The 13,255-nt window shown below is 35.5% G+C and overlaps 2 protein-coding genes and 1 long non-coding RNA gene across 3 annotated transcripts; 2 read left to right on the forward strand and 1 right to left on the reverse strand.

The window, feature by feature from the left end:
* The first annotated feature begins 2,057 nt into the window (after positions 1-2,057).
* On the forward strand, positions 2,058-3,089 carry LOC142537230 (EID1-like F-box protein 3). Its single transcript, XM_075642780.1, has one exon. The coding sequence runs from the start codon at positions 2,107-2,109 to the stop codon at positions 2,920-2,922; it is 816 nt and encodes a 271-aa protein (XP_075498895.1). The 5' UTR covers positions 2,058-2,106; the 3' UTR covers positions 2,923-3,089.
* Positions 3,090-4,350: 1,261 nt separating this feature from the next.
* LOC142537231 (uncharacterized) lies at positions 4,351-6,522 on the reverse strand. The gene is made up of 4 exons (XR_012818502.1): positions 6,336-6,522; positions 5,441-5,662; positions 5,086-5,196; positions 4,351-4,560 (listed from the first exon to the last, which is right to left on the reverse strand). It is a non-coding gene; the product is annotated as an uncharacterized LOC142537231 (long non-coding RNA).
* A 2,562-nt stretch (positions 6,523-9,084) lies between these two features.
* On the forward strand, positions 9,085-13,251 carry LOC142523239 (hyperosmolality-gated Ca2+ permeable channel 1.7-like). The gene is made up of 12 exons (XM_075626948.1): positions 9,085-9,295; positions 9,568-9,910; positions 9,995-10,144; positions 10,344-10,479; positions 10,566-10,667; positions 10,755-10,874; positions 10,963-11,043; positions 11,521-11,861; positions 11,942-12,187; positions 12,266-12,590; positions 12,681-12,914; positions 12,993-13,251. Exons 2-12 carry the CDS (start codon positions 9,597-9,599, stop codon positions 13,239-13,241), a joined length of 2,298 nt encoding a protein of 765 aa, XP_075483063.1. The 5' UTR covers positions 9,085-9,295; positions 9,568-9,596; the 3' UTR covers positions 13,242-13,251.
* The last annotated feature ends 4 nt before the right edge of the window (positions 13,252-13,255 follow it).

The following is a 13,255-nucleotide window of genomic DNA, read 5'->3' on the forward strand; positions in this document are numbered from 1 at the left end:
AGATTCATCTTACTAGTGGTCATGAACTCGTTTTTCTTACCAACATTTTCTCACACAAGAATGTTTGCACAAGACTTATCTGTTAATTAACCAACTATTTAGATTACTATTAAGATAATTGTCAGTTCTCGATCGACTTCTTTGCCATTAAAGACTAGCGGTGCAAGGCGCTATGGCTTAAGGTTCCAGTTGTCCGTCGCGCGTCAAAGTGTATGGAAAAAAAAGATTACGAAAACATGACATATTTGTCATGTTGAGACCAAGGTGCGTGTGTAAGCAAATCAAGACAACTTTTGCCGACAACAATCCAAGAATTAATCCTCTCACTTAATTTGTTTCTTATTCTCAAATCATCAATTATCGGACTAAATTCCAACGACTGAAACTGATATTTAAGATCTCACTTGTAAAACGATCGATTTGGATAATAGATAAGATAAATGAAACTCGTAATATACCAATACCGCATGGCAGGACCATGTTAGGACACTTGTCCTTTATTTTAGAAAAATTGTTTCCATCACATTCTCGTTTTTTAGGTCTACATGGAACTAACAGACAAAAAAGTGAAGAAAAGTCCGAAAAAGTTTCCTTTTTAAAATATTTTTTTGATGCAATCTTTGGATCCCTTCGCAAAATAATCCATTCACTGACTACGTGGCAGTACATAAAAATATTCCAAAGTGACAACTCTATAAACTTCACATTTATTTGATCCAGTTTAAATTTATATATGTTATGTTCGACATCTGTCCACAAGAAAAAAATTTGCATGTCGATGGAAGAGTAATGAACTTTGAATATTCAAATATAAAATTTAAAAAAGAATTATATATCTTGAGCAATTAAACGTAAAAATGATATTTCGATATGTGTATGTGTCTGTATATAAACCTAAATTAATCAGGCAAATTAATTTAGTTATTTTTATTTATTTTCAAAAATTTATTATCCATCTTGTTTTATAAAACCATATGTCGAACAATTTCAGATTATACTAAATCTAAACAAACATATATACCTTGGCGGAGCCAGAAATATGGAAGCCAGACTAGAATTTTAAACTCTAGAATCTTTTAATATTTTAAATTGATCTACCCGGACTACTATCATATTATTCCAAAATTTACATATAAATTTTTTTTAAAAAAAAATGGACCAAGCCCGGGTACAAATCTATGTGTCTCCGCCTCTGCATATATATATATATATATATATATATATATATATATATATATATATATATTCGATAGATATATGGTATAATTATGGTGTAGTCTAGAATCTTTGATAAGCTGGGGAAATATTGTTTATACAATGAAAATCTTCAATTTTATATTTTTATATAAAATGTACATACATTTTTATACATTCAATCTTTCATTATGTATGAATATATATATGAATCATATAATCTTAAAAATCATATTAAAAAAAATATAGAACATACACCACAAAATCATAGGATAATAAATCAATATATATTAGTATCATAATAACTTATAACTATAATCATTTGTAGAACTTGAGTCAAAAATTGAATGAACAAATAGCAGTTGTTTTGCGCAGCGGTTTCAAATATCTATGTCTATTATACGAGTCGAACCGGTCGGTACATGTAGAGAATAAACATGATGTCTATATTAATTAACAAAACTTTAAATGCCCGAGATACCCAATGACCTCTACAAATTTACAAATGAAAAGCAGTCCGTGGGAGACGCTTGACTCCCCCACGTGTATCACATATTTGGTAGGTAAAAACCAAGGGCAAATATATCCATCTGCCACGTCTTACCCGCAGATAATCGGACACTTTACCACATGGCAGAATCTCTCGGATTCTCCCCGATCTAAACGTCGACGTTTCGTGTTCCCCTGTGGTGAGGAAACCCAACTATTTACCGAAAAGTGTCATCTTGCCCAATCCAAAGTAGACAACTGACCATTAGTTTCGCTTTCTTGAAACCGTTAATCATCAACTCCTGTCGTTTCAACGTGTCTCGCGTTCTGTATAAAATCTCAGTTGGGTTTTCGCCATTGCCGGCACTGAAAAATTTTAGCTGGGATTGTTATCAACCTAGCTAGAGATAATATAATATATTAATGAGCGCGAGTTCGTCTCAGAAACTGCAAAAAATCGCGGATTCCGGTGATGATTCCTCGGATTCTGGGATACTAAACGAGCGAATACTTGTCCTGATCTTCCAGTTCTTGAAATGGGACATCCATGTCCTCTGCCAGGCGGCCTCCGTGAACCGGAGGCTCCGAGCGCTGGCGAAGCGGCTGCTGTGGCGCGAGCTTTGTCTGTACAGGGCGCCTCGGATGGTATCCACGTTGACAGAAGGTGCTCGGAACAGCAGTATGATCGGCGGGTGGCAGTCGCTGGCGAAGCTGCTGTTCTTCTGCGGGGGGTGTGAATCAACGGCCAATTTCGAGGTATCCCATTCCCGTCTGGGACACTTCGTGAAATCTACCCGGTTCTCGAAAACCTCCGGCCAGAGCTTCTTGTTCAAGAAATGCCGAGGAGACGTTCTGTACGTCAGCGATCCGTGTGAGCACCCGACGTCGGGGAAGGAAGACGATATCGGCATCTACAGAGGCGTGTTCCGGGAGTTCATGAAGTCGAGGACTAGGGAGTTCCTAATCGGAAGGCAGGTGGTTTTCGACGCCCGGCTGAGGTGTCCTTACTGTGCGGCGCGCGTGTGGAGCATGACGGAGGCTCGGCTGATCCCGAGGAAGAGCGCCGCCCGCCGGCTGGGGTCCAATGACGACGCTTTGGAGTATTTCGTTTGCTTGCATGGACACTTGCATGGGACCTGCTGGCTGGCTCACCTGTCGTCCGACGACGAGGATGGAGAGGACGACGATAACAGAGACGAGGATTCGAGTGAGAGTCCCGCCGCTGCCGACGACGGTTAATGATTTCAATCATGGCGATCGATCGATCGATGAAGCCGATCGAGTTGTGTTGTATGTGTTTTTAGAGTTGCATGATTTTCAATTCTGCATGCAAACTCGTCTTTCTATCACTTTATTGGTTCAGTATGGGATGCGTTTAATTATGCTTCAAATTTTGGAATCTTAACATTATACCATCCATATATTTACGGGCTTAAACTTTTCGAAATTATAGTTTTCTTCATATTGAATTTTGTATTGTTGTTCCCCAAGAATTTGAGTCAAAATTTTGAGAGAAATCAATTTTACCTAAGAATTTCAAGAATCTTAACTTTAAGGTAAATCATACATAGGGGTGGGTACGGTACGGTATACCGTACCGAAAATATCGGTATTTTTTCCATACCGATACCGAAAATTCGGTATACCGAATTTTCGGTATTGAAAAATTTCATACCGGTACCGTACCGACACCGAATTTTGTCGGTATACAGAAAAAATGTCGGTATACCGAAAAACATTTTCGGTATACCGACATTTTTTCGGTATACCGTACCGAAATGTTCGGTATACCGATTTTTTCGGTAATTTCGGTATTTTTTTCGGTACGATATTTCGATATTTCGATATTTTTTCTCACCCCTAATCATACAATTAACTTATTAGATTGAATAAATTGTATATCTTTGGACAGATTAAATTATTGTCTTGGATTGCTCATTTCCCATAGGAGAGAACGATCAGATGAGAGCTGTTATATGCGCGACTGACAAAGATTTGACTTCATCGCAACTTTTTTTTCTTCAGATATATCATATAAAGTCATTTACAATTACAATCAATGTTAATTTGTATGTGTAGTTAAACAAAAAAACATATTTTATTTGGAAAATAAAAAAAATTCAAGGGTAGTTATTGTTGTTTGCTGTTATTTTAATTTGCATGTAAATCGTGACTACAAGAAATTTTACATTTGACGACGCTGACCAACGTAGCAAAATGTAAGTAAAACACGTCGCAGAATATTTGGCGACGCAAGAACTCGTCGCCGACCTACGTCGCAAATTGCTCGTAGGCAAATGTCAATCGGCCATTTGGCGACGCAGAAAGTAAAACGTCACTAACGGTGTACGCATTTCGCGACGCTGAACGCACATGTCGCCAAAAGGTATTATCATGTGGCGACGACTTCCTTGCGTCGCGAAATATATTTTTTGATTCAATTTTTCTATATTATTGTAATTATTTGGCGACGCGAAAACCTCGTCACTAAAGATATTAGATATTTAGCAACGCCCTTAGCATTACCTATTTTTCTATTTTTTATTCATCCTCATTTGCCGTCACTATAAAAGCATTGCCAAAATCTGTCATCGATGTTATTTTTGTCTATTAAATATGAATATCAAATAAAATAATTATATATAACAAAATTTAATAGATGTACAATTTACTATTCAATAATCAAATATTTTTTTAAAAAAATAAACAAACTAATCAAATAATTGCCAAAAACAAAATTCCTCAAACACTAATTAGATAATGTTGCAAAATAAATAAAAAAAACTACATAGTCGTTGTCGGAGGCGAGGAAAGCAATGGAGGAGATCAAGTCGAAGAGCCTGTCGGTGGAGGCTGGAAACAGAAATCGAGAATGACCTGTTACAAGTGTTGCAATAATGCATCATATTTTTGTTATTGTTCACATATAGTCTGTAGTCTATATTTGCTAATTATTTTATGCATAATTTTTCCTAAAATTCATTAAAATCACATATGAAGAACAATTATAAGCATAAACAATAATCATGATCATCACCATTGTTACTAAAAATATAATGGAAGAAAAGAAAATATGTTCTAATACTAAACAATAAAGCATTTTGACGTCCAAGATCCAATATTCGACAAAATCAGCAATTATTTGCAACCGGTTTCAATCCATTATTCTCTCTTATCCAAGCAAAGAAGCTTGACCAAGCCAAAAAAGCCAAAAGTATAAAATAAACAAGCTATTCGAAGGAATGACACTCAAAAACACCAATAACAAAACCCAGAAAATATATAAACCAATGAACATAAGAAAACCAAGATACATATACATCGAGAGGGAAAAATTGATATGTCACAAACAAAACAATTAGTATTCATGGCTCCCCTAAAGAAATAGTAAAATATACTTACATATTTTTATGTTGCTCAATCATTCTTCCATTTTCATTCTTTGTGAAACAATTGCTCAAAGATGTCGATCACGCTCGGAAGCTCTCCCGCCACAGGATTGGGACATATATTCTAGTTCAATATATAATACAAAGGTCACATAGAAATTAAGAAAAAAAATGCCGTAAATTGAAATTTTTTCACAATAAACAATTAGAAAAAACAAATTAAGATTTGAAAGATCAGTCCCAAATATATGACAATTAACAAGTACAAAGAAATGAAGAGTTAAAGAAATGCAAGGGAAGTAAGTGTGATGAACATGAGCATGGGTGGCAAATGGGGAGACATAAAACTGTGGAGAAATGGAAACAACCTATCTTGCAGTCAAGATTGAGCTTGATGATCTTATCCAGAGAACTCATACATGTAAATGTTGTAATATGCTTAGTTTCATACAAATTCTTTCTTTTTCTAAGTTTCCATGTTTGCTTGGCTTGAGGGATTTTGCAGCAAATCTAGTGCCCTTAGAAGAGAGCAACCAACTCGGCCAGAAGTCAATCATGAAATCTTGACATATGAAAGCACATGTGCTATCCTCTTAATCAAAAGTAATTAGCTTAATATTGACTCAAATCAATAAATTAATAGTTTTTTTCAAACAAAAATAAAATGATTATTTGTCATCTAGCATTTGTCAAGTATACACCATACCAGAGAGTTGTAATTTTCTCAAGAATCTAACTGAAGTTGCCTCATTTTTAACAAGAAGAACCAAAGTATGGTATATTAGGTAGCCAATAATATAATATTTAATTGTGCAATAATTAAACATTGTGAGGATGTGAAACCTGATTGACTATTTTTAATTTCATAATTACGAGAGAATCAAATATGGACGTTAAGAATTTCACTGATACACACAGAGCAATAACAAATACATAATCAAGAATCAAGAATACACACAGAACAATAAAAAATGCACTCTCTTAATATATTGTTATATTTTCTTACTAATCAAATCAAAACACTCGACAAAAACATAATAATTTATTCGATGGAAAACTTCAACAGAAATTCGTATCCAACCATGGATTTGTTTCAATTTATTCATACATTAAAGGTTGTTGTCTTCAAGAAGAAGCCAAAATTTAAAACTGCATAAGTAGACCCGAAGAATGCTATGGTACAATATTTGCATCTACTCAATCAAAATGTTTAAGAATTGACCATCAAAGATTGGGTTACTTGAATTAAGATGCTTTCTTCACCTCAACAGAGTCGATGTCGATGAATTCCCGCCCTGCCTCTTCCGATTAACAACAGCTTTCTGAAAATATTTCAATTGAAGCCACTTCCCGATAGGAAAAAAGGAACGATGATGTTGATTTGAGATTCTATGAGGCGGGGGAGATTTGGGGATTCTATGAGGCGCGGAAAATTGGGTGAGAATGGTGGGAGAATGAAAATACTTATAATAAATAATATAAACATAATAAAAAAAATTATAATTTTGTATATAACTATATAAAAGCTATTTGGCGACGCACAAAGGATAATGCGTCGCGATGCGAAAGGACGCTCAACGTTTTAGCGACGTGGAGTGTACGAGGCGTCGCGAAATGTTCCAATTAAATATCTTTTCCCACCACAAATTTTCGGCGACTTTTGTTACGCGTCGTGGAATGATTTATCAGTTTTGCGACGTTCTAGGGTTATCTTTCTGCGATGCTTTAACTGAGTCATGTTGCCAAAGGACCCAGAACGTAGAAGAGAAAATTTCCCGCCACGTGTCATCGACGTTGAATGTGCTCTATGTCGCCAAATGCTTACATTTCGTGACACATTAACTTTGTCAAGTCGCCAAATAACCCAAAATAAAGGTGGGAAAATGGATGCATACTATTCAATATTTCAGCGACGTTGAACACATTATGCGTCGCCAAATGATACTATATGACGACGTTGAATGTGCAATGCGTCGCGATAGGTCAGATTTCTTGTAGATGTATCTGTTGTATAAAATTTGATTTTGTAAATAAATTGCCAATTTTTTTCTAAAATATTAAAATTTATTTTTTTGGTAATGTAATCAAAATACCACATTAAAAATATACTAGAAAAATAATGAGTTTATAACATTGGTACGAATCATTTTAAGTATGCAATGACCTCCATTGAAATGAAATCCCCATAGACAGAGCCGTACCTATTGCGAGGCGAGAGAGGCCATCGCCTCAGGGCCTGACCATCAGAGGGGCCCAAAAAAAAATCTCATGTTGTTGAGGTCTGCACCTAAATAGTATGTGAATTGGACATTTAAAAAAAAATTGGACATTGACCCTATTGAAAACATGATTAAATATGATGATTATGTTCATTGATGATTTAATCAAATTATGTAGAGCTCAAACAATAAAACTACACGGCTCATTAATTAAATTTTTAAAAATTTTGTATGCATAAAATGGTAATGTTTGTCCAATATATTGATTATTTTATCTTGTGTCAACTCGTGTGTTAAACTTTTATATTTTACTTGTCGATTATTTGACCTCTTTTCTTAAATTTATGTAGTTGGACACATTTCAAAAAATAAAACACAAAAAATTATGATACTTACCTATTTTACATATCTTTATTTTTATTTTCTTGAATAAAATATTATATTTATTATTTAAAATAAATCATATATTTTTACAATATTGGTTCATTATATTTATCATTTTGTATTTGGATATTTTATATTGATAAATTTCAATTTTAGCAACATATCTTAAAATTTTTGCCAATTTCAATCTTTTTCCAATATAATTATTCATATGACACTGCATTACGTTAGAGTCATGTTGATGTTGTGGCGCACGAAGAAAAAAATCGCAAAAATATAAATATATAACTCGTAAATTATATTTTCCTTATATCTATTATTTGGTTATTTTTAATTTGCAAACTGAGCTTTACGGTTATTTATAACAACAAGATTTTTTTTAACATATCACCTCAGGCTCTGTGAACCACAGGTACGGCTCTGCCCATAGACTTAAACGAATGAGGTGTGGGTTCCCATTAAATGTGTAATGAGCTCTTGATACAAGTGGTGCTTCAAGCATTAATTCACGCAAGGTGTATGCTCTCAACAGAGTGGATAACAAAGTCCAAAAAAATACTAGAATGTTTGTGTGTATAATTACGGAGATACTATGAGTTCAATTGTTCAGCAATAATATTATGCAAAAGTATTACATTTTTGGTCTTATATGTTTGCGATTTTGATCATATATGAAAACAGAAGATGTTAAGCGCTCGGCTCGTTCTCAAGTAATCTCTACACTCATTTAATTTCAAGAGAACAAATCAAGCAACAATTATAATATTAATCCAGAAGTATAGTTTTTCTATCATTATTGTTCCCCAACAAGCAAAATGGTATACTCTTGGTGACGAAATATTTCACAACATTGGTTATGTATCCACTTTAGGCCACGTGGAGACATTCATAGACTTTCACATATTAACAACATAGCCATATTCAAATGTGTGATATATTGTCCAACAGCTACGGTGGATATATTCCATTTGTATAAGAGGATCATCCCACGACGAAATCAGGAATATAAATAGATTAAAAATGTTAATAGATATTGACATTTTTTAATCTATTTATATTTACATATAGCATAAAATTTGAATTTAGAGTCGATTATGTGTGTGCGCACGCGCGTATTTAACGAAAAATATTTTATTTTTTTTATTTATTCAATGAATGTTTTAAAAGGATGAAAAAAAAAAGTAATATATTTGGTGAACAACGGTGGATTAGAAGGAAATAAAAAGAAACAATTATACTATTATATTTAAATGGGCCGATTCTAACATACTCATCCAGTTTTGTGAATCCTATTTAATGACTGATTCTATGTCGGGAGTTTTGTGGATCCCGCGGGGTATTTTCGTCATTTAAAGGATTCGAAATTTGTTGTCCCAACGTAGGATCGTTTAACGTTAACTGTCCATAACAAGAAAACTCGCAAAACCAATGATCAGTTGGCCGTCCAGATCTTCTTGCCGCCTCCGCCAATTCATCCCCCGAATTTTCATCACAGGAAGAACCCTAAATTCATCCGATTGGGATTCTTTCATCGAATCCGGTTGATTGGCGAGGAGATACGGGGCATTTCCCACCCTTGTTTGGCGGCTCTGTTTTTCTGGTCTTTCGAGGAAATAAAAGGTAACAAAAACGATTCTTCCTTTTGAATTTTTTTGATTTCATCTCGGTTTTTTGTTCGATTCTTTCAATATTTTATCAGAAAGATCATTCTTCTTTCTTACTAAACTTTCTATGTCCGGAGTAGTTCTCGTTTCTTGATTTTTCAGATATATTTTCCTTGTCCAGACAAAGATTATGCGTGAGAAGCGGGAAAATTTCCCCGTGAACCAATAATGAAGTTCTTTTGTTTGGTTATTATTAATTACGCGTGGTCTTTTCGTTTTAACTCGCAGTTGAATAACAATATTCTTCGTAGAAGAATATGGCTAGTGTTCAAGACATTGCAGTATCAGCAGCTATCAACCTTCTCTCGGCATTGGCATTTCTTCTGGCCTTTGCGGTTTTACGCCTTCAGCCGTTCAACGATAGAGTATACTTCCCAAAATGGTACAAGAAGGGTATAAGATCAAGCCCCAAGTCCTCAGGCCCGTCGGTGAAAAAGTTTGTGAACTTGGACTTCAAAACATATCTTAAGTTTTTGAATTGGATGCCAGCTGCATTAAGAATGCCCGAGCCTGAGCTGATTGATCACGCGGGGCTCGATTCTGCTGTATATGTTAGGATTTATCTTCTCGGGTGAGTATATATGCAGGAACCATGCTTATTCCTATGTTTTTCATGTCGCTTGTCTATAACTGTGGTGAAAAATCTTGAATGCAGATTGAAGATTTTTGTCCCAATAGCTGTACTTTCTTTTGCTGTATTGGTGCCTGTGAATTGGACTGGGAAAACACTGGAGGATATCACTGATTTAACATTTAGTGATATTGACAAGCTTTCGATATCCAATGTTCCTCCGGGGTCTTTGAGGTAAGTGTTGGAGTCGTTTTTCCTCGTTTTCTGATATTTAAATGAGGTGCATTTTCAAATCTTAGATTAGCGAAGTTCTCTGATTTAGGCAGCAGCCCTTGCGAATAATGGTTATTATATCTCCAAGAATTATGTATCCAAATATTCACTGGTGAAAGTAAATAGAGTTTCTTGATGTTTTTCTAGTTTTTTTATTCAGGTTTTTGGCACACATAATTATGGCTTATATATTCACATTTTGGACATGCTACGCCCTTTACAAAGAATATAGTATCATATCCAGTAAGAGATTACAATTCCTAGCTTCTGAAAGTCGTCGTCCGGATCAATTCACTGTAAGTGTGCAAAGCAAAACATCTTCCTCTTTTTTCGTGATTCAATATTTCATATGTTGGTATTATGAATACATATTTAATTTGAGGTCCTCGTGAGAAATATTCCTCCGGATCCTGATGAATCAGTGAGCGAGCACGTCGAGCATTTCTTCTGCGTGAATCATCCGGATCATTATCTCACACATCAGGTTCGTGTTTATGTTGAAAAAAGACCAGAAGGGGAAATGAACTTAGCTGCAAAGTTTTTTTCTATTCTGTCTAAAATCGAATTTCAGGTGGTGTATAATGCAAAAAAACTGGCTAAATTAGTGGAGAAGAAGCAGAGTTTACTCAATTGGCTTACTTATTATAAAACACGACACGATAGAAATCCCAAGAAGAGGCCCCGAACCAAGGTTTTTGTTCCTTCGATATTGGTTTTGTTCAATGGAATATTTTCATTTTAAGATATGTACTTGCTAGTCTGACTTTTAATTTTTATAGACAGGCTTTTGGGGTCTTTGGGGAAAGTCAGTGGATTGCATAGATTACTATACAGAACAAGTTCAGAGTATAAATGAAGCAGTAAGCTTTTTAACACTGCAAATGCACGTCTGAATTTTCAATTCTAAGTTAAAACTTGTATCGGTGCTACATTTTCTTATCCATCTGCAAATTTCTAGTTTTCCCAATCTTGGTCATGCTCTCCGTTGCATTTTCAATTTGCAAAGCTGCTATGTTGTTTATTTCTCATTACGAAATGAAGTAACGGGTATGTTCACGAGTTAAGATAAAAGTATCATTGTAAAGAACTAACAAAAAGGCAGTTAATCTTTCTATCAGAAGGATTGATGGGGCCACCCCTTTTTGAGCTCAATCCATTGCACTTTTTTGCTATTTGCTCGTCCTGCTGTGAGCGTGGCTGCATAATGGACATAAAAACCTAAACGTGTCACTGAAATGTTGTATGATTTAAAAATTTCAGTTGTACTGGTACGTCCAGCAATTGGTCCTATAGTCTGCTTCTTTTCCATATTTCTAAAATCTTTTGTGTGGATTCAGGAAGCTGTTGAAAGGGAAAGGGTCATGAGTGACCCCAAGGCCATAGTTCCTGCAGCATTTGTTTCATTTAAATCCCGATGGGCTGCAGCTGTTTGTGCTCAAACTCAGCAAACGAGCAATCCAACAGTTTGGCTTACAGAATGGGCTCCTGAACCAAGAGATGTTTATTGGGATAATGTTGCAATACCATACGTTCAACTCGCCGTCAAAAAACTGCTAATGGCTGTTACGTTGTTTGGTCTCACGTTCTTTTTCATGATTCCTATTGCCGTTGTTCAATCCATGGCCAGCATTGATGGCATCGAAAAGGTCCTCCCATTCTTGAAACCGTTGATTGAAAGGTAGTGAACGTGACTGGTCTTTCTTGAAGTAGGTCTTTATTCGGTAAAAGCAACATTTGACATACTGACTTTTTTTGTAGGGATGGGATCAAGTCTATTGTTCAAGGCTTTCTTCCTGGAATTGCATTGAAAATATTTCTGATTCTTCTTCCAACAATTCTAATGACGATGTCTAAAATAGAAGGTCATACGTCCCTTTCATTGTTGGATAGAACATCAGCTGGGAAGTACCATATATTTGTACTTGTCAACGTGTTCTTTGGAAGTATCATCACTGGCGCAGCTTTCGAGCAGCTCCAAAAGTTCCTTAATCAGTCCCCATCAGAGTATGCTGTCTTGTTAAAATTCAACACGAGAAATTATCATTTCTTGAGTGCTGATTTAAGTTTTTTCTTTTCTTGCAGGATTCCAAAAACAGTGGGAGTTGCAATTCCAATGAAAGCCACTTTTTTTATAACCTATATTATGGTCGATGGTTGGGCCGGCATAGCTGCAGAGGTTCTTAGACTGGTTCCTTTAATAATGTTCCACGTGAAGAATTCATTCTTGGTGAAAACAGAAAAAGACAGGGAACTGGCAATGGAACCTGGTTCTATAAATGTCGCCACATCAGAACCTCGTATACAGCTATATTTCTTGTTGGGACTCGTATACTCAGTCATCACACCTCTTATTTTACCTTTCATCATCATATTCTTTGCCTTTTCTTACGTCATATTTCGCCACCAGGTTTGTGTAATCTGTCATCCTTCTTACATCTACAAAGTCATCTAGTTTTAAAAAACAACCAGATCTTTATTATGGTTCTTGTTTTTGCAGATCATCAATGTTTATGATCAGAAATATGAGAGTGGCGCTGCGTTTTGGCCAGATGTGCACCTTCGTGTGATTATAGGACTAATAATATCACAACTTTTGCTTATGGGACTTTTAAGTACAAAAAGTTTTGCTAAATCAACTCCAATTCTGCTAGTTCTGCCTATCATGACCATCTGGTTTCACCGCTTCTGCAAGGGACGATTCGAGTCAGCATTCGTCAAGTTCCCACTACAGGTTAGTAGCCATCCTATTAACAGTACTATAGAATATAATAAAGAAAAGAATTCAAAATCATACAATTAAAACGAGCAGGATGCAATGGTGAAGGACACGTTAGAAAAGGCAACAGAGCCGAACCTCAACTTGAAAGCATTCTTGCAAGATGCTTATGTGCATCCGGTTTTCAAAGGTATCGAAATCGATAGACCGGCGGCTATTGATGATGAAGAGAATAATCCACTTGTTTCTACAAAGAGAAACTCACGCAAGAGTAGTAAAGCTTGTTCTGGTGGCGTAACTCCTGAGGTTATATTAGAAGAAGTCACTTCTTATTTGTCATGAACTTCTTGCTTGCA

Source organism: Primulina tabacum, chromosome 2 (assembly GCF_025594145.1).
Source record: "Primulina tabacum isolate GXHZ01 chromosome 2, ASM2559414v2, whole genome shotgun sequence".
Classification (NCBI taxonomy): domain Eukaryota; kingdom Viridiplantae; phylum Streptophyta; class Magnoliopsida; order Lamiales; family Gesneriaceae; genus Primulina; species Primulina tabacum.

Bases quoted from the DNA above. Each gene is read 5' to 3' on its own strand.
- LOC142537230 (XM_075642780.1), top strand. From the start codon at position 2,107: ATGAGCGCGAGTTCGTCTCAGAAACTGCAAAAAATCGCGGATTCCGGT.
- LOC142523239 (XM_075626948.1), top strand. From the start codon at position 9,597: ATGGCTAGTGTTCAAGACATTGCAGTATCAGCAGCTATCAACCTTCTC. The intron at 10,875-10,962 runs GTTTTTGTTCCT...TAATTTTTATAG, and splicing joins AGAAGAGGCCCCGAACCAAG to ACAGGCTTTTGGGGTCTTTG. The intron at 12,915-12,992 runs GTTAGTAGCCAT...TAAAACGAGCAG, and splicing joins TCGTCAAGTTCCCACTACAG to GATGCAATGGTGAAGGACAC.